Raw genomic sequence first — 16,867 nt, forward strand, 5'->3', positions numbered from 1 at the left:
CTACATATACCATGCTCGACACGATCCCCTGGCCACGGGCACATGCACAATGTCTCTCACGTACAGGCAGTCGACTCTGATCAGGGGCTCCTTGCCTATGCTCCGGGCGCAGGGCGAAACCATCACATCCAGCTTCTACGCCTCGCTGCTGCGCGCCCACCCCGAACTCCACAACATCTTCAACTCGGCGAACCAGGCCACCGGTCGCCAGCCTCGCGCTCTTCTCAACATCATCCTTGCCTTTGCCGCGGCGCCAAACCACACGGCCGAGCTCATCCCCCGACTGGAACGCGTGTGTCAGAAACACTGCTCGCTGGGCATCACGCCTGACCAGTACGACCTCCTCGGCAAGTATCTCCTACGGTCCTTTGGCGAGATCCTTGGGGATCGATACACGGCCGAGCTGCGAGAGGCGTGGGAGAAGGCCTACTCGCTCCTCGCGCGCATGCTCATCGGGCGCGAGGTGCAGCTCTACCGTCAATTCGGCAAGTGGGCGGGCCAGCGCATCTTTCGCATTGAGGACAAGGTGGCTGAGGTAGACGACATTTACTCCTTCTACCTGTGGCCCGTGGACAAGACGCCCCTCCCTCTCTTCACGCCGGGCCAGTACGTCAGCGTGCGGGTCGACGTCCCCCAGATCGGATACCTCCAGAGCAGGCAGTACTCCCTCTCCGAGGCGCCCAACGAGGAATACTACCGGATCAGCGTCAAGAGAGACCGGGGCGTGCCGAGCGGCGCCAACGGGAGGAGCGTTGATGCTGCCCATCTCAAACCCGGCTTGGTATCGAACCTCCTGATCAACGACTACAACATCGGCGACACGCTGTCGGTGTCCCATCCAGCCGGCGGGTTTGGCTTCGACTCTAGCACAGCCGGTGGCATGGGCCCCCTGGTATTTCTGTCCGCCGGCGTGGGCGCGACGCCACTGATGAGTATACTCAACTCTGTCCTCGAGTCGCCGGACGTGCAGCAGCAGATCTCATGGATTCACTGCTCGCGGAGGAAACCGCTTTTTGAGGACCATATACGCACGGTGGGGAGGCGACACAAGAACTTCCACTCGCGGTTCTGGCGGAGCATGCTGGCTGAGCAGGAGCAGCGAGAAACGCACAATCCTGAGCGGGACGGCGTCTTTGAGAGTGTGCGGACGGAGCTGGAGAGGGTGGAGAGGAGTGTCCTGGGCCTGGACCACGGCGCGGCCGAGTATTTTATCTGCGGTCCTGATGCTTTCGCGGCCAGTGTCCGGAACTTCCTGCTCGAGCAAGGCGTCGGAGAGTTGAGGATACGGTGCGAGTGGTTTTCTACAGGCGAGCTGGAGGCCAGCTAGGCAGTGTTGTACTCTAGTATATGTACTCTCTCTCCTGTATGTACTCCTATAACGACGAGACATGATACGCTTTCATTTATTCAGCCTGGACTGCCGCGCGGGATCCCGCCAGAATTGGCAAGCGTCCGTCCTCACGTCGTCCCTCTCGACTTTGGCGTCTCCCGGCTGCACGACCAGCTGCTTGGGCCTCTCGTCCCCGCCCTGTTCCGGTTCATACAAGGGCCACGCGGGCGTCCCCTCCCAGCGGAACGTGTTGGGATCACCGCTCGCGACAAAGCTCGCGAGGTATGCGTGGTACACCTTGCTGATCTCGGGGTGCTGCACGTCGGGCTCATCCCAGGTGTACATGGTGTCCGCCGTGTGGGGGATGCCCTGCCAGGCGGGGAAGGTCTGGTTCGTGTTGAAGCGGAGCTTGTAGACGGGGACGCCTGCGCGGGATGCTACTTGGGCGGTCTCCTGGCTAGGGCACAGGTAGGCGTAATCCGACCAGGCGGCGGAGATGCGTTTGTACTGGGTGCTGTTGGGCGAGTGGGCGTACGGCGAGTCGGTGTCGGTGGCAGGATCGGGGTACAGATCCACGAGTAGCGCCAGGTCAGCGTCTGTGAGCTCTGGTGAGATGTTGTGCAGGTAGTCGAGCCAGTCCTCGTTTGTCTCCAGGTTGCCGGGTGTGTAGAACCTGCCCTCGTTTGTGGTCGTCGAGGTGATGGTGGGCACGTGGAAGAATGTGCCATCATAACCGGACTGGGAGCCGAACTTTTCGAGGAGAAAACCACCCTGGGTCGGCTGGAAAGGCCAAGTGAGAACGGGGTCATATTTGTCGTAGATGGCCGCGCTGATCTCGCGGATGGAGTTAATATCGGCGTCCCGCAGACAGGCAAGAGACTCTTCATTGGGCACGTCGGACCCGTGAGAACAGTCTAAGAATGACATGTACTCCTCCATCTGCTGCTCATACAGGGGATATGTCGCATTGGGGAATGCGCGCGCGGTGACGGACCCGGACTGGTGGATGGCCCCAGCGAACAGAGGCTTGGGAGAGGCGCTCTCGTCGTCCCCGATGGCATAGTTGTGGAAGTAGTGAATGCCCGTGGAGTGCGCCCCTGCCGAGCGTCCACCCAGCGTGACCCTGTCGGGATCGCCTCCAAAGGACGCAATGTGCTTTTGCACAAACTGCAAAAAGAGGTGCTGATCCATCAATCCCAGATTCAGCAGGCCCTCCTCTTCCATTAGCGCCGAGGGCAGGAAGCCGAGCGAGTTGAGGCGGTAGTGGAAGTTGACCACGACGATGGGCTGCTCTGAGGACGCCGCAAACGCTGCTCCGTCAAAGCTCTTGTAGCTGCCAATGTTGAAGGAGCCGCCATGGATCCAAACGAGGACGGGCAGCTTCTCGTCCATGGAGACGCCCTGTGTGCGGTAGACGTTGAAGTTCAGGCAGGCCTCGTCTTGGAGTTGGACGTCGATCCGTGTGGCGTCCTGGACGCAGATTTTGCCATACTTGTCGGCGGCCTTGACGCCATCAAAGACAGCGGGCGAGGTGACGGGGCGGAAGCGGTGGTCGCCTGTGGGCTGGGTGGCATAGTCGATGCCCAGCCATGCATCGACAGGTTTGGGCAACGGGTTCTCACTCAGCGTCTCCGAGACGATCGTGCTGGTGAAGGAGCCGTAGTCCTCGAGCGTGACGGCCAAGGGGCATGCGCCTGTGGGCGAGCCCAGGGCCACCGTGGCCTGGAGGGCGGCGGTGAGGGCGAGGACATGTTGTGATGGCATGTTTGCTGTCAGTGTCGTCCCGCGCTTCAGCTGTCGTTGAGGCCATCGCAGTGTCTTATAGATAGTTGGACTGTCGGGACTACTCCGACATCTTCTTGGCGGCTGGGGAAACGCGCATCTGCCGAGCTCTTAAATTATGCATCATCATGTTTCCCCGCACCGTAGATGGACTTCGGTAGGTAAAAGTAGACGCCGTCTCCTGGTCTCGCTCTAGGTTTTGAACCCGCCTCAACCCAAGCCGGCAGTTGAGGAGAACTCAACTTGAACTTGGGGGCTTTGACTCCTTGGCGAGCGACTTCGGACAGATTACCGAACTCTTTGTCGCGACCACTCCGACATGTGTTGATGATGGGAGGAAACCCCATGCATGCATCTGCCGACGTGAAAAACATGAACTGAGTCAGTGAAGCACCGCAGAATCAGAGTAGCTGGCTGCCCTGCGCGCCTGGCGTTTTCCGCCTGCGATGCGGGCCTCCAGGGTAGGCCCGATCGCACGACCACTGGCACTTTGCCCTGAACCACGCATAATTTTTCGATCCGACGATTGCCTCACCATCCCCACGCAATTGATCGATGGCTTGCGCGCAATTCTGTGCATTCATTGATGATCCTTGGTCCAGGCTCCAGGCTGCTTTTTAGCCAGTCCGCCGGCCACTCAGCTGCCGCCAGCCCCTGATGGTGCCGCAGCCTCAAACCAAAGACGTCGAATGGCGCGTCGATCGCTGCGCGGATCCAGGGGGCGGCAACCAAGCTCCGGCTTGCGTAAGTAAGTTATTAATTGAGCAACTAATTAAGGACCTGTAATAAACAAGCTTTTCAATCGGCACTGGTTCCTGCGGCTCCAGTCCTTGGCTCCTCGTCCTCCATCAATGGACTCAAAACGTTTCCTTGGCAGGTCCAGTCTCTCTTTCTTGCTCGCATCTACCAGGTACAGCAGTATCTTCACCAACGTCGACGACCTGCGACTGCCGCGTATCGCTCTTTCACATGCGGCAGCCAGTAGCTCAAGCGCTTGACTTACGATTTCCCTGGTTCCAGCCTTTCTCGCTGTGCCGTGACACGGACGAAGTCGCGGAACGAGGACGCGCGTCGCACACGACAATTGCAAGCGGAAACCTGCGTTGAGTCCAGTCCAGGTCCTGGCCAGCAGCCGTCTTCTCGAGCATTAACCCAAGGCCGTGCAATCAGCCATTCTTGTCGCGGGCGACAGAATCACCCGCTTCAAGCTGAGATCAACCTTTACAACACACTGCTCAAACCCCCCACCAGCACGCAAGATGCGCCTCTCACGAGCCAACAACACCTTCTGGCTCCTATGGCTCTCCTTTGCCATGTGGTGCTGGCTCAACTCTGCCGACGACCCATCCTCGCCCTTCTTCAGCCCAAAGCGAGCCTTCCGGCGCGCCCACTCGCTCGTTCGCCAGTCGGAGGCGGCCTTGTTCATCGAGCGCCTCCTCGCCTCGCGCGTGTCCAGCGAGGCTAGCCTGGCGCACGAGACCGAGCGGCTCTGCGTGGGCATCCCCAGCGTGCACCGTCCCCACTCGACGCCTCTGCTCCACACGCTCGGGACGCTGAGCGACAACCTGTCGGCCAAGGAGCGAGGCAACATACACATTGTCGTGCTGCTGGCGGACAGGAGCCCCAGGACGCACCCTGCCTATGGAGAACCCTGGCTGACGCACTTGGCCGACGATGTCATGGTCTACGAGAATCACGACGACAAAGACGCGCACGGCAAGCACGAGCCGGACTCGGCGTATCGTGTCATACCGTATGACGTGCGCAGGAAGGGCAGAGGATGGACCCGAGGCGAGACGATCCAGCTGGATCATTCGGTGCTGATCGAGGCATGTAGGCAGCATGGCTCGCCCTACTTTGCCCTCATGCAGGACGACGTAATCGCCTCGAGGGACTGGTACCAGCGTGCGATGAACGGCATTGACGAGGTCGAGCAGCGCTCCGCGGAGAGCAAGCAGGATTGGCTGTACCTACGCCTGTTTTACTCCGAGATGCTGATGGGCTGGAACAGTGAGGAGGTGCCCGAGTACCTGAGGAAGATTGGCACCGCATATGGCATACTGGCCGTGTTGGTGATGGTCGCGTGGGCTTTCCGACGACGGCCCAGCTGGCACTCAAAGCTGGGCATCGGCTCCCCGGCGCCTCACAGCTTCGGCCACACGGCCGCGCTGATTCTTGGACTCTGGGCGCCCGCGGCCACTGTGCTCGTCTTCTTGACCGGGCGCGTCACGCTACATCGGATCATGACACCGCCCCAGGTACGCGAGATGCCTCAGTACGGCTGCTGCGCTCAGGGACTCGTGTTTCCACTCAGACACCTGGAGGGCCTGCAAGGGGTGTTACGCGAGCCACCGTATCGGTTCCCGGCGGACATGATGATCGATGTCTTTGGCGACGAGAGGGGCTTGACCAAGTGGGCGTTGGACCCGAGTGTACTGCAGCACGTGGGGATGCTGGAATCTTCCGATCGAGGGAAGAGGGTGGAGGTGTGGAACTTTAGCTTTGAGAGGCAGAAATGAGGCATCATGGGGTGAACGCTTTATAAGAGTGCACAGACAGATATCACGGTTCTAGGAGTCTGGCGCTGGGTCAGCAGGTTTGTTGAGTAGTTATTGATTGGTACAGTAAAACACTGGCATCGTCCATCAGTTTTCCTACAGCGAGCAAGCAGCCGTTAGCAAAGTGAACACTAACAGAGCTGCATTCCCCCTGGCAAGACGCGAGACGGCACCACTGTCCTCGTCCGGCCCGTCATTGTTACCGTCGTCACCCCCCTCGCCACTCACCTTTGTCATCGTCACGTTGAAGGCCGCGTTCTTGATGGCCAGCACCTCACCCTCGGCATCCTCAACCATGGCAAAGTCAGAGAGGCCCAGATAATTGTACATGGCGCGGTCCGCACCGAACCACTCCTGGCACTGCCCGTCGATCCAGAAGAGCGAGTCCGCCAGCGCCTGCTTGACCTCGTCTGTCTGGGCGTCAAAGGCGCCGCGCCAGGCCGTCTCGTTGCCGTCGTGACTTGACGTTGTGCGTGTGGTAGGGTAGAGTCGGCCTACGACAGACGGCGCTTCCTCGCTGGACGAGCCGCCGTCGTTGGCGCCAAGGGAGTACAGGCCAATGTTGTTCTTGACGTCGAAGCCGCGGACGTAAAACTCTTCGATCAGGAGACCAGGCCCGTCGTCGGCGGTGACGACGAGGGTCGCGTTGTTGTTCTCATCGCGGTAGGTGCCGTGGAACCTGTCGGCCTCGTCGATGCCAGCGGCCTCCGCGGCGGGGAGGAGACCCTGGAGGACGAGGGAGAAGACCTTGGAGCGGGTGTAGGGGTCGGCGGAGACCTCTGGGCCAGCCGCGATGACGACGACGGAGAGATCGTAGTCCGGGACGATGCCCATGAGGGCGTGGTAAAAGCCCAAGTCACCAGACTTTGTATAGACGTCAATGAGGCGGCCGTCGGCTGTTATGTTATCGCTGCGCAGAATCTCCCAGGGCCCGCCGACCGAGGTACCAAGCGAGGACGTGTGCGTCTCTGGTTTCATCCACTGGCGTGTCTTGATGGCGGAGAGCAGCTCGTGGTTCTGGATGGCCTCGGCAAAGGCGAGCAGATCGTTGGTGCTCGAGAACATGCCACCGGCAGCCTCAAAAACGCCAAGGGTGCGGTTCCATGTCGGATCGCTGGGGGGCACAAAGACGTCGTCCTCTAGGTCGGGGATAAACCCGTCAAACGAGGTCCTGTCCATGCCGGCCACGTCAAAGATGTTGTCCTGGACATAGTCATTGAAGCTCTGCCCCGTGGCCGCCTCGACGACCATGCCCAGCACGGCGAAACCAACGTTGGAGTATGACGGGGAGCTGGCGTAGGGCTCAGAGATAGGATGGCTGCGGGCTAGGCCCTTGATCAGGTCCTCCGCGGTGCACGGTCTGGTGCCCATGAGGCCAGAGCAGGTCGGGCCAGTGCCGTTGACGACACTGGGCAAACCCAGCTGCTGCCAGGCCGGGTTGGGGAAGGCGGCGAGATCCAGGGCCACTACTCAGTGTGAACGGGGGAGCATGCGAGGCAAGTCTGCCGTACTTACAGTCAGTCGCCAGGCCGGCGAGGTGGCTCGCCAACGAGCGCACGGAGATGTCCTCCCACTGTGTGGTGGCGAGCCCCTCACCCGTGGCATTCTTCAGCTCGGGGACGTATTTGAGGACGGACTCGTCCATATCAATCTTGCTGCTCTGCAAGGCGGCCAGGGCGGGCATCATCTTGGAGATGCTACCCACGCGGTATATGGTATCCGCGTCGATCGTGTCGGTTCCATAGTCTCCAATCACGGGCGGCGTGAAGTGGTACTCGAACAGTGGCTTGCTTTCGTGGAGAGACTTGACGCCGATGGAGACGGCGGAGGCGCTGAGCTTGGCGCCCGCGAGCTCGTCAAAGGCCTCGGTCAAGCCTGCGGTAGCCTTCTTGACGGCATCATGCTTGCTCAGTGTCTTGGGCGCGGGGAGAACGGCACCCAGAGGCGGGCATGGCTTGCTGGCGGCGACGGCTGGGGCGCAGAGGGAGGACACGGCGACGGCTGTCGTGACCAGGGAGGAGAGGGATGGCATTCTGGAGGAAGGGGACTTGTTGAATGAACGGCGGTTGATGAGGAGAATTCTAGTCCAGTGCCGACCGACAATGGCCTGAGCCTACCTGGTTATATAGAAGAATCCACGCAGTGGCTCCTACAAGTCCTGCGATGGCTTCAAGTTCAGCCTCCCATGTCCTGGTCGAGAGTAATTACGTGGCAGCAATGCGGTGTACGTGAATAGACAGCCTTGTTCTGTGTCTGCGGGCATCAAGTCGAGTCCATCTCCAAGGTTGTCGATCCTCATTCATCTCCCCCAGCCTTGCAGCTCCATGTTGCTTACGTCTGGTCCGAACTGCCAAGTCCGATGACTCCTGTCCGGTCTTGTCGTGGGCAGGGCGTGGCTGTGCCAGGAAGGAAGGACACCGACTCATGAGGGCATAAATAGACTACAGCTGTCAGCAAAGCTTCCTTGCAACGTCGGAGCGACCCTGACTCGTCCGTGCCACGTTCAATGTGGTAGTTGACTCGGACGAGATGCGAGCAGAGTCCGAGCGGGACCAATCGCGAGACACGACTTGGCTGCTTTGGGAATGCCAAGTATCGCATGACACGGCAGTGCTGACGGATTGCATGACGCTGATTAACGAGCAGAGTCCGTGGACAAGTGATCAGTAATAATGGGCTAGAGTCAATATCAGGATTCAGGTACACAGGCGCATTGGTGGTGCGATGTCTTGCCCAGCATAACGCATCGGTGGGTTAACATGAATTCATGACACTACATCTCATCATACCCTAGCCTATTTTACTCCAGCTGGAACCGCGAGGTGAACTTGAACGGCCCCGGCTTCAGTCTGTTGTGCTCCCACGGTGCAGGGCCACAGCTACCCGTGCCAATGCCATGCTGGATATGGTCCAAGTTGAGCACCGTCTCGTCCAGCGGCGTGAGCTCGTGCGGGTGCTTGCACTTGTCCAGGTCCTCCAGGCTGTGCTTCCGCAGCGAGAAGTCAAAGGGCTCGCCCAACTCGACCAGGAGCGGCGTGCCACCGCCCGGCGCCGAGGCGCCCACACGCACCCAGCGCGTGTCCGTCCTGTTGCCGTTCTCCTGCGGCCACTCGTACGGCGTGTACAGCTCGTCCACCGTCGCCTTCCAGTGGCCGAAGCGCGACGCCGCCTTCTTGTCGCGGTACGACTCGCCCGCGCCGCGTCCGAACCACTCGGCCTGGTCGTATGACTTGGGCAGCGACATGGTCAGCCCGATGCGCGGGATCAGCTCCGGGCAGGTCCCCGAAAAGTCACCCTCGGTGTCGATCTCGACCGCCTGCCCCGTGATGGTGTAGGTCATGGTCGCGTTGCACCGCCATTCCAGCACCTTGGGCGCCACGCGGACCTTGCTCACAATCTGCACCACACCGTTCTTCTCGGTCCAGGTCGCGGATCGGACCTGCATCCTGGCGCTCGGCACGCGGAAGCGGTCCCAGATCGGGCCGTCGCCGCTCTCGCCCACGTCGTTCTGGGTCTGCGCGCGGTAGAGGCTGAGCTCGGGGCCCTTGGTGATGACCTCGCCCTTCTCGTCGGACCAGGCAAAGTTGCCCCGGATGAGATCATACGTGCAGTGGCGGGACCCGCCCGCGAGGCTGATGTAGAGGCGACCATTCTTCTCCCGGACGCTGCTCTGGCCGTCTTGGCCCTTGGCGTCCACGGTGATCAGGGCGTTGGTCTTGGGGATGTTGGCGAGCGGGACCTGGGCCCAGGCGACCTCGTGGCCCTTCTTGGCCCACTTTGTGTCGTTCCGGAGCACAAAGTTGATGGTGAGGTACTTGGCCACATTCTCCGTGGACACCTGGGTCGGCACCTTGACCGTGCCCGTCTCGCCGCCCTTGATGGTGGGCAGCTCGAGCGGGTGCACCTGGCTGCTGTCCTCCGCGTTGGGCGACACAATGTGCCAGGTGGCCTCGAGGTGGCTGAGGTCGATAAAGTCGTAGTGGTTCCTGATCTTCAGGTCGTTGCCCTCAATGGTGACCGTCACGGGCTCAATGACCTTTTTGTACTCGACCAGGCCAGGGTTGGCCTTGTGGGTCGACCAGGTCATGCCGTCCATGACAAAGTCCCCGTCGTTGGGGTAGTCGCCAAAGTCACCGCCATACGCGTAGTACTCGAGGTTGCCCTCCTTCTTGAGCAGGCCGTGGTTGCACCATTCCCAGATGAAACCACCCTGCAGCAGCGGCTCTGTGCGGAAGGCCTCAATGTAGTCGAGCAGGCCGCCGGGCCCGTTGCCCATGGCGTGGCCGTACTCGCACTGGATGAGTGGGCGGTCGTTCTTCTCCGCAATGTGCTTCTTCATGCCCTCGATGCTCCAGTACATGCAGCTGTACATGTCGGCGCTGACGGCGTCCCTGTCGCCCTCGTAGTGCACGATGCGGCTGGGGTCGGCCTCCTTGATCCACTTGTACATGGCGGCGTGGTTGCTCCCGTAAAAGGCCTCGTTGCCGAGCGACCAGAAGACGACGCTGGGGTAGTTCTTGAAGCGCTGCACGAGCTCAATGGCGCGGTCGAGATACGCCTCCTTCCACTCGGGGTTGTCCGACGTCCACTTGTTGGCCGTCTTGTAGGACTCCTCCTGGATCTCGTAGCCGCTCTTCATGTGCTGGTCCTTGATGTTGGACCGCTCGACGGGGTCGAATCCGTGCGTCTCCAGATCAGCCTCGGCAATGACGTAGAGACCGAGCTCATCGCAGACCTCGTACAGACGCGGGTCGTTGGGCTGATGGGCGCAGCGCAGCGCGTTGATGTTGTGCTGCTTCATGAGCACCAGATCGGCACGCATGGACTCGTAGGGCACCGCACGGCCGTAGAGATGGTGGTGCTCGTGGCGATTCATGCCGTAGAAGATGATGGGCCGCCCATTGATCAGGAAGTTGGGGTCCTTGCGCTCGACGCGGCGGAAACCGATCCTCTGGGCAATGGTCCTCTCGGCAAAGGTCAGGGTCACCGTATAGAGCACGGGGTCCTCGGCGGACCAGAGCTTCAGGTCCTTACCGTCCACGACGACAGCGCTGGACGCTGAAGACTTGAAGGTGTCTTGCTTGAGGAGCGAGCCGTCAGGCGAGTACAGCTTGAGTGCGACATCGCCCTCGGAGCCCTGGATCTTGACGTTGGTCTTGAGTGTGGCCTTTGTAAATGTGTCGTCGAGCTCCGGGATGGAGTTGAAGTCGACAATGGCGTCCTTGGGGAACGCGAGCAGGTAGACGTCGCGGAAGATGCCGGACAGCAGCCACTGGTCCTGGCGCTCAATGTAGGTGCCGTCGCAGAACTCGTAGACGCGGACGGCAATGGTGTTGACCGAGCCGGCGCCCGACTTGCTGAGGTAGGATGTAATGTCGAACTCGCTGGGGTTTCGGCTGCCCTGGCTGTAGCCAACCTCCTGGCCGTTGACCCAGAGGTGGAAGGCCGAGTCGACACCCTCGAAGCGGAGGCGGATCTGCTGGCCATCCCATTCCTTGGGGACGGTGAACTCGCGCCAATACGAGCCCGTCTCGTTCTCGTATGGGACGTTGGGCGGATCCACGTGGATGGGGTAGTTGACATTGGTGTAGAGTGGTCGCCCGTAGCCCTGTACCTGCCACATGCCGGGGACCTTGATGTTGGCCCAGGTCAAGGGGTCGACCTCGGACCACTCCGGGGCCTCAAAGGGTGAGGCATCGTGGCGGAACTTCCAGGTGCCGCTGAGCAGCTGGTAGGTGCTCTTCTCACGGTCGAGGGTGCGGGCGACCTCCTCGGACGTGTAGTGGAAGAAGTGTGCGCGGGGCGGGAGCGTGTTGCGGTGCAACACCTGGAGGTTGTTCCAGTCGGGCTGGGACTTGGGGAAGGACATGTTGGCTGGTGTCGTTCTCGAGTCGCGAGAGCGTGAGAGACGAGGATGACGGGGTTCCTTTCCTTGGGCCAGCGAGGAGGACGCGGCGCGGTATTTGTACGTACCTGTCCATCAGACCCTGTGAGGCGCCCTCCTCGCGAGCCTGCATCGCTGCATCATCGTGCCGAGTGGCGCCACTGTGGTTGGAGCGCAAGCAGCAAGCCTCGAGCTAGAGATACGCATCGTGGAGGAGAAGTGAGGGGATGGTGGGGTTGCTTTCCCGACGGGCGGCTGCCTTTGGGGAGAAGGAGAAGTGGCCAAGCGATGCGACCAGGAGAACTGTGGGGGCCCGCTGGGGACAAGTTGACAACCCCGCGAGTCGCGATATCTGTCCATCTTGGCTCACAACCGCTGCAGGCATCGTGTCTGCATCCTTGTCGAGGACAGAGACGCTCCAATTGATGGTAGTAGCCTGATTACCATAGCGGCGAGGTTTTCAGACACTTAGCGACGACTCAAGAATGTACAACAGGAGGAATCGCGGCGAGCTCTGAACTCCTTGGTCATCTAGCCAAGCTAGTTACCCTACGCCATGCCTTGGACATGTGGCTAGCAGGGTCCGTTTCTTGCTCCTTCAGGAAATGCCGGTTCGGAAAGCAAGAGGATGTTTTCCGAGCACGGGCTCATTTATTCCCGCAGAGTGAACCGGGTCACTGTCCTCCATCGAGTTCAACAATCCTGCTCTTTATTAATAATGGGTTGGTCACCCTCTTGCTGAACTTTTGTTTCGTCATACTGGACCACGTTGGCATCTCCAGCATTGATAATTCGAACACGCTCTCCCAAGTATCCAGCATTATTCTGTCGGTAAGCATCATGCATCCCTCACGGCATGTGATGTGCAGGGTAGGCTCTACTGCCGAGGGGTCATGTCGAGGCGTTGTCCATCCTCGCAGTGGCGCGCAGATGCCAGCTACCTATGCCAATTCGCAGGCAGATGACACAGGAGAGAGAGCATCGCACCATCGCACTCGTCATTGTGTCCACAGCGAGCCGGGAGTCCGAGACTCGAGGCTAGGGCAGCTTGGCAGACCTGAGATCGCATGAGCCGCATTGGAACGCGAATTCAACGAGGCTGAGTTGTCACGGAAATGGCATTTATGTGGCGCACACGTGTGGCGTCTATGTCGATGCTATATTTGGCACCCACCATACTGTCAGCTGTTGCGCCAACGGGCAGCGAATTGCATGCACATTTGCTTTGTTGCGACTTGCAAGTTATCAGGATGAAGCGTCGACCTGGATCGTGAAGTCTGTGAGAGGCCTCTTCGCCCGCGACGATCCTTGTCAAATGGGATTCCAAACCCCCCTTTCTGAACCCCTATTCTCGAATGCCCTCCACTGAGGCCTCGCGGCGTAATTTGGGCCGACGTCACCAAGTCTTGGGGGCAGGGTCTTGGCTTGGCTGGCGCTGGCGGTAGGTGATTCTGCCTCGCGAGAGACCCACCTTCTACTGCACTGCACTCACTCGACAAAGTCGCTACCAACGGTGAGCAGAATCTAGCCACCTGTAGTTTAGTAACATGAATGATGGCAATGTAAAGGTGCAAACCATTCGATAGTACTCCGTATTCTGTAGTATTCAGGCCTTGTACTGCTTGTAGGCTGCTCGATATTGGCACCGCCCTTCATAAAGACATTGACAGCCAAGACACTAGCACTAGCGATCTCACTGCTGACTGGACTGGACCCGCAGACCTGGCAACCAGCCACAGGCGCTGAAACTACCGCGTACAGCCTCCTGATGGCATTTCCTGGGACATGGAGCCCTGGGTGAAACGACGCTTCCCCATCTCGACAGCTTGGACACTCCAGTCGTTTCCCCTCGACGTTCATTGCACAATCGTCGCGTGCGTACACGTACCACAGCTCATTCAACTCTCCAGTCCCTGGGAGCGTTGCCCTCGACGACAAAGTTGCACCAACCACGGGTGCCGGCATCAACACGCGAGCGAGCGCATAGCAAACCCTTCCCCCGGAGCTGGGCTGCCTCCTCCATTTGCGAAAACACTGGTCAACAACAACGCCCTGCCTCGGACAACGACGACGTCGCCAACAATCCAGAGCGTGGACAGGGCATGAGCGCGCGCAAACAAGATGTCTTATAATCGCTTGGGTAAGTTCACGCCCGACCTCGCCTTTCCCTGGGGAATCTGCGACTTGCTTGCGTTTGTCGCGGCCCCTCCATCCATCACCAGCTGAAACGACTGGCGCTTGACCGGTGCCCCGTGTACAACGAACGCATACTACGTATCCATCTCGTTGCTCGCGCCTTGTCGAGCTCTGTCAGAAACACGGAAGCTCCAAGCCTGCAAACACCGCGCTATCTATCCACTTGATCGCCATCGCCAGCGGCTTCGTAAACCTAAACCGCAAAGCTAATTCGCTGCTCTCACAGACGACGATTACTACGGCGATCCCATGGATCGTCGAGGCGGTCGAGGCGATCCCTATCGCTCCCCGTCGCCTCAGCACCCCATCCAGCCTGGCTACCAGCTGGACGAGAACCCGTACGGTCGCAGCCACTCGAACCTCGATATGCCCATGCAGCCGCCGCCCCATCTGGGGACCCCAATCGACTCGCGCATGGGGACGCCGAGTGACCATCTCGCGCTCAACGCACCCGTGAGTCTCTGTGGCACCGCGCGGGAGAGCCGCAGCCTGACCTGTACAGCACTCGACCGACAACCTGTCCGGATACGACGCGCGTAGCCACCACCCACAAGAGTACGCCGTGAACCCCGAGGGCCTCCACGATGGATACTACCAGCAACCCTACGAACCAAGCCCTGCGCCGCAGGACGGCCAGGGCTACGAGTGGGAGGACCGCCGGCCCATGCTCGTGCACCAGCCCTCTGGTCTGACCAACGAGGCCTTCCAGGACGAGCCGGCCCAACCTCAGCCAGCACCCGGCGGCGGATTGAAACGCTGGAAGACGGTCAAGCAGGTTCTCCTCTACCGCGGCAACCTGGTGCTCGACTGCCCCGTGCCCCCCGTGCTGCTGCAGCAGAACCCGCACGGCGAGCGGGACGAGTTCACCCACATGCGCTACACGGCCGCCACGTGCGATCCGTCCGACTTTTACAACGAGAACTTCACCCTGCGCCAGCGCCTCTTCAGCAAGCCCCGCCACACGGAGCTGTTTATTGTCGTCACCATGTACAACGAGGACGACGTGCTCTTTGCGCGCACCATGATTGGCGTGTTCAAAAACATTGAGTACATGTGCAACCGTCCCAACAGCAAGACGTGGGGCAAGGATGCATGGAAGAAGATTGTGGTCTGCGTCGTCAGCGACGGCCGTGCCAAGATCAACCCGCGCACCCGTGCGCTGCTGTCCGGCATGGGCGTCTACCAGGAGGGTATCGCGAAGCAGCAGGTCAACAGCAAGGACGTCACGGCCCATATTTACGAGTACACGACACAGACCCATCTGACGCTCAAGAACGACGTCGTCTCCCTGGTCCACCGTCGACAGCCCGTGCAGATGCTGTTCTGCCTCAAGGAGAAGAACCAAAAGAAGATCAACTCGCACCGTTGGTTCTTCCAGGCCTTTGGCCGCGTGCTGGACCCCAATATCTGCGTGCTGCTCGACGCGGGTACACGTCCAGGTGGGAGCTCCATCTACCACCTGTGGAAAGCCTTTGATCTCGAGCCCATGTGCGGCGGCGCCTGCGGTGAGATTAAGGCAATGCTGGGAAGGTAATATCCTGCCGCTGTACGTGACCTTGATACCCTGCTGACGGACTATAGGGGAGGCAAAAACCTGCTCAATCCCCTGGTGGCGACGCAGAACTTTGAGTACAAGATGAGCAACATTCTCGACAAGCCGTTCGAGTCTGCTTTTGGCTTCATTTCCGTGCTCCCCGGTGCCTTTTCGGCGTACCGCTATGTTGCGTTGCAGAACGACAAGAACGGCCAAGGCCCCCTGGAAAAGTACTTTCTCGGCGAGACGCTGCACGGCGGTAGCACCGCGGGTCTTTTCGAGTCCAACATGTACCTGGCCGAGGATCGCATCCTCTGCTTTGAGCTTGTCACGAAGCGCAACTGCCACTGGATCCTGCAATACGTGAAATCGGCCACGGGCGAGACGGACGTGCCCGACACGGTGACGGAGCTGGTGCTCCAGCGTCGTCGTTGGCTGAACGGTTCGTTCTTTGCGGCGATCTACTCCATTGTCCACTTCTACTCCTTCTTCCGCTCCGATCATTCCTTCTTCAGCAAGCTGGCCTTTGTCATCGAGACCATCTTCCAGACCATCAACATGATCTTCGCTTGGTTCGCCATCGGCAACTTTTTCCTGGTGTTCAAGATCTTGACGACAAGTCTGGGCACCGATGATCTTCTCGGTAGGACGGGCGAGATCCTCGGCGTCGTTTTCACGTGGTTATATGGTGTGATGCTCATCACCTGTTTTGTACTGTCCATGGGCAATCGTCCAGCCGGGTCGGGCAGGTTGTACACCGCCATGGTCTGGTTCTGGGCAGGCCTCATGATGTGAGTTTCTCGAAGTTTTAGAAGACGAGACTTTGTACTGACTTGTTGCCAGCTATCTCATGTTTGCCGCCATTTACATTGCCGTCATTGCCATCATGGACGATATCAACAACAATGGCTTCAGCATCAACGAACTGTTCAAGAACCAGGTCTTTTACACGCTGATCGTGTCGGTCATGTCCACGTTTGGCATCTGGCTCATCGCGTCGCTGCTCATGTTCGATCCCTGGCACATGGTCACGTCGCTGGTGCAGTACATGCTGCTGACGCCCACCTACACCAATGTCCTCAACGTGTACGCCTTTTGCAACACGCACGACGTCTCGTGGGGCACCAAGGGCGACGACAAGGTGGAGAAGCTGCCGTCGGTCAACACCAAGGATGGCCAGGGCAAGACGGACCTCCCCGACGAGGGCGATCTCAACGCGCAGTACCAGCGGGAGATTGCGCTCTTTGCGCAGAAGCACAAGGAGGTCAAGGCGCCGCCCACGGCCGCCCAGCTGCAGGAGAAGCAGATGGACTACTACCGTGGTGTGCGCACGGGCGTCGTGCTGATCTGGATGATCACCAACTTTGCGCTCGCCGCCGTCGTCCTCAGCGCCGGTGGCCTGGACAAGATCACGCCCGGCAAGGATGCCGCCGACCAGGAGACTGAGCGGTCCAACATCTACATGTCCATTGTGCTGTGGTCTGTCGCTGCCCTGAGCGCGTTCAAGTTCATCGGCGCGTTGTGGTTCCTCATTGTTCGCATGTTCAGGGGTGTCTAGGCTGACGTTTTGCCTTCTTCTTCTT

The 16,867-nt window shown here is 59.8% G+C and overlaps 6 protein-coding genes across 6 annotated transcripts; 3 read left to right on the forward strand and 3 right to left on the reverse strand.

The window, feature by feature from the left end:
- Positions 1-49: 49 nt before the first annotated feature.
- On the forward strand, positions 50-1,327 carry F5Z01DRAFT_673072 (hemoglobin; the record flags this gene model as incomplete). The annotated part of the gene is made up of 1 exon (XM_046264892.1): positions 50-1,327. The coding sequence occupies one exon, from the start codon at positions 50-52 to the stop codon at positions 1,325-1,327; it is 1,278 nt and encodes a 425-aa protein (XP_046119706.1).
- F5Z01DRAFT_557434 (para-nitrobenzyl esterase) lies at positions 1,134-3,294 on the reverse strand. Its single transcript, XM_046260678.1, has one exon. The coding sequence runs from the start codon at positions 3,092-3,094 to the stop codon at positions 1,400-1,402; it is 1,695 nt and encodes a 564-aa protein (XP_046119707.1). The 5' UTR covers positions 3,095-3,294; the 3' UTR covers positions 1,134-1,399.
- A 738-nt stretch (positions 3,295-4,032) lies between these two features.
- On the forward strand, positions 4,033-5,699 carry F5Z01DRAFT_557342 (uncharacterized protein). Its single transcript, XM_046260675.1, has one exon. The coding sequence runs from the start codon at positions 4,372-4,374 to the stop codon at positions 5,629-5,631; it is 1,260 nt and encodes a 419-aa protein (XP_046119708.1). The 5' UTR covers positions 4,033-4,371; the 3' UTR covers positions 5,632-5,699.
- A 2-nt stretch (positions 5,700-5,701) lies between these two features.
- F5Z01DRAFT_680757 (beta-lactamase/transpeptidase-like protein) lies at positions 5,702-7,702 on the reverse strand (the record flags this gene model as incomplete). Its single annotated transcript, XM_046265622.1, has 3 exons — positions 5,702-5,766; positions 5,883-7,136; positions 7,186-7,702. 3 exons carry the CDS (start codon positions 7,700-7,702, stop codon positions 5,702-5,704), a joined length of 1,836 nt encoding a protein of 611 aa, XP_046119709.1.
- A 668-nt stretch (positions 7,703-8,370) lies between these two features.
- F5Z01DRAFT_557403 (putative beta-galactosidase) lies at positions 8,371-11,830 on the reverse strand. Its single transcript, XM_046260677.1, has one exon. It carries the CDS (start codon positions 11,537-11,539, stop codon positions 8,471-8,473), a length of 3,069 nt encoding a protein of 1,022 aa, XP_046119710.1. The 5' UTR covers positions 11,540-11,830; the 3' UTR covers positions 8,371-8,470.
- Positions 11,831-13,675: 1,845 nt separating this feature from the next.
- F5Z01DRAFT_673077 (glycosyltransferase family 2 protein) lies at positions 13,676-16,842 on the forward strand (the record flags this gene model as incomplete). The annotated part of the gene is made up of 5 exons (XM_046264893.1): positions 13,676-13,694; positions 13,977-14,203; positions 14,253-15,280; positions 15,332-16,075; positions 16,128-16,842. The coding sequence occupies 5 exons, from the start codon at positions 13,676-13,678 to the stop codon at positions 16,840-16,842; spliced, it is 2,733 nt and encodes a 910-aa protein (XP_046119711.1).
- Positions 16,843-16,867: the final 25 nt, after the last annotated feature.

The sequence above is a fragment of the Emericellopsis atlantica genome, assembly GCF_019669845.1.
Source record: "Emericellopsis atlantica unplaced genomic scaffold F5Z01scaffold_9, whole genome shotgun sequence".
Classification (NCBI taxonomy): Eukaryota; Fungi; Ascomycota; class Sordariomycetes; order Hypocreales; family Bionectriaceae; genus Emericellopsis; species Emericellopsis atlantica.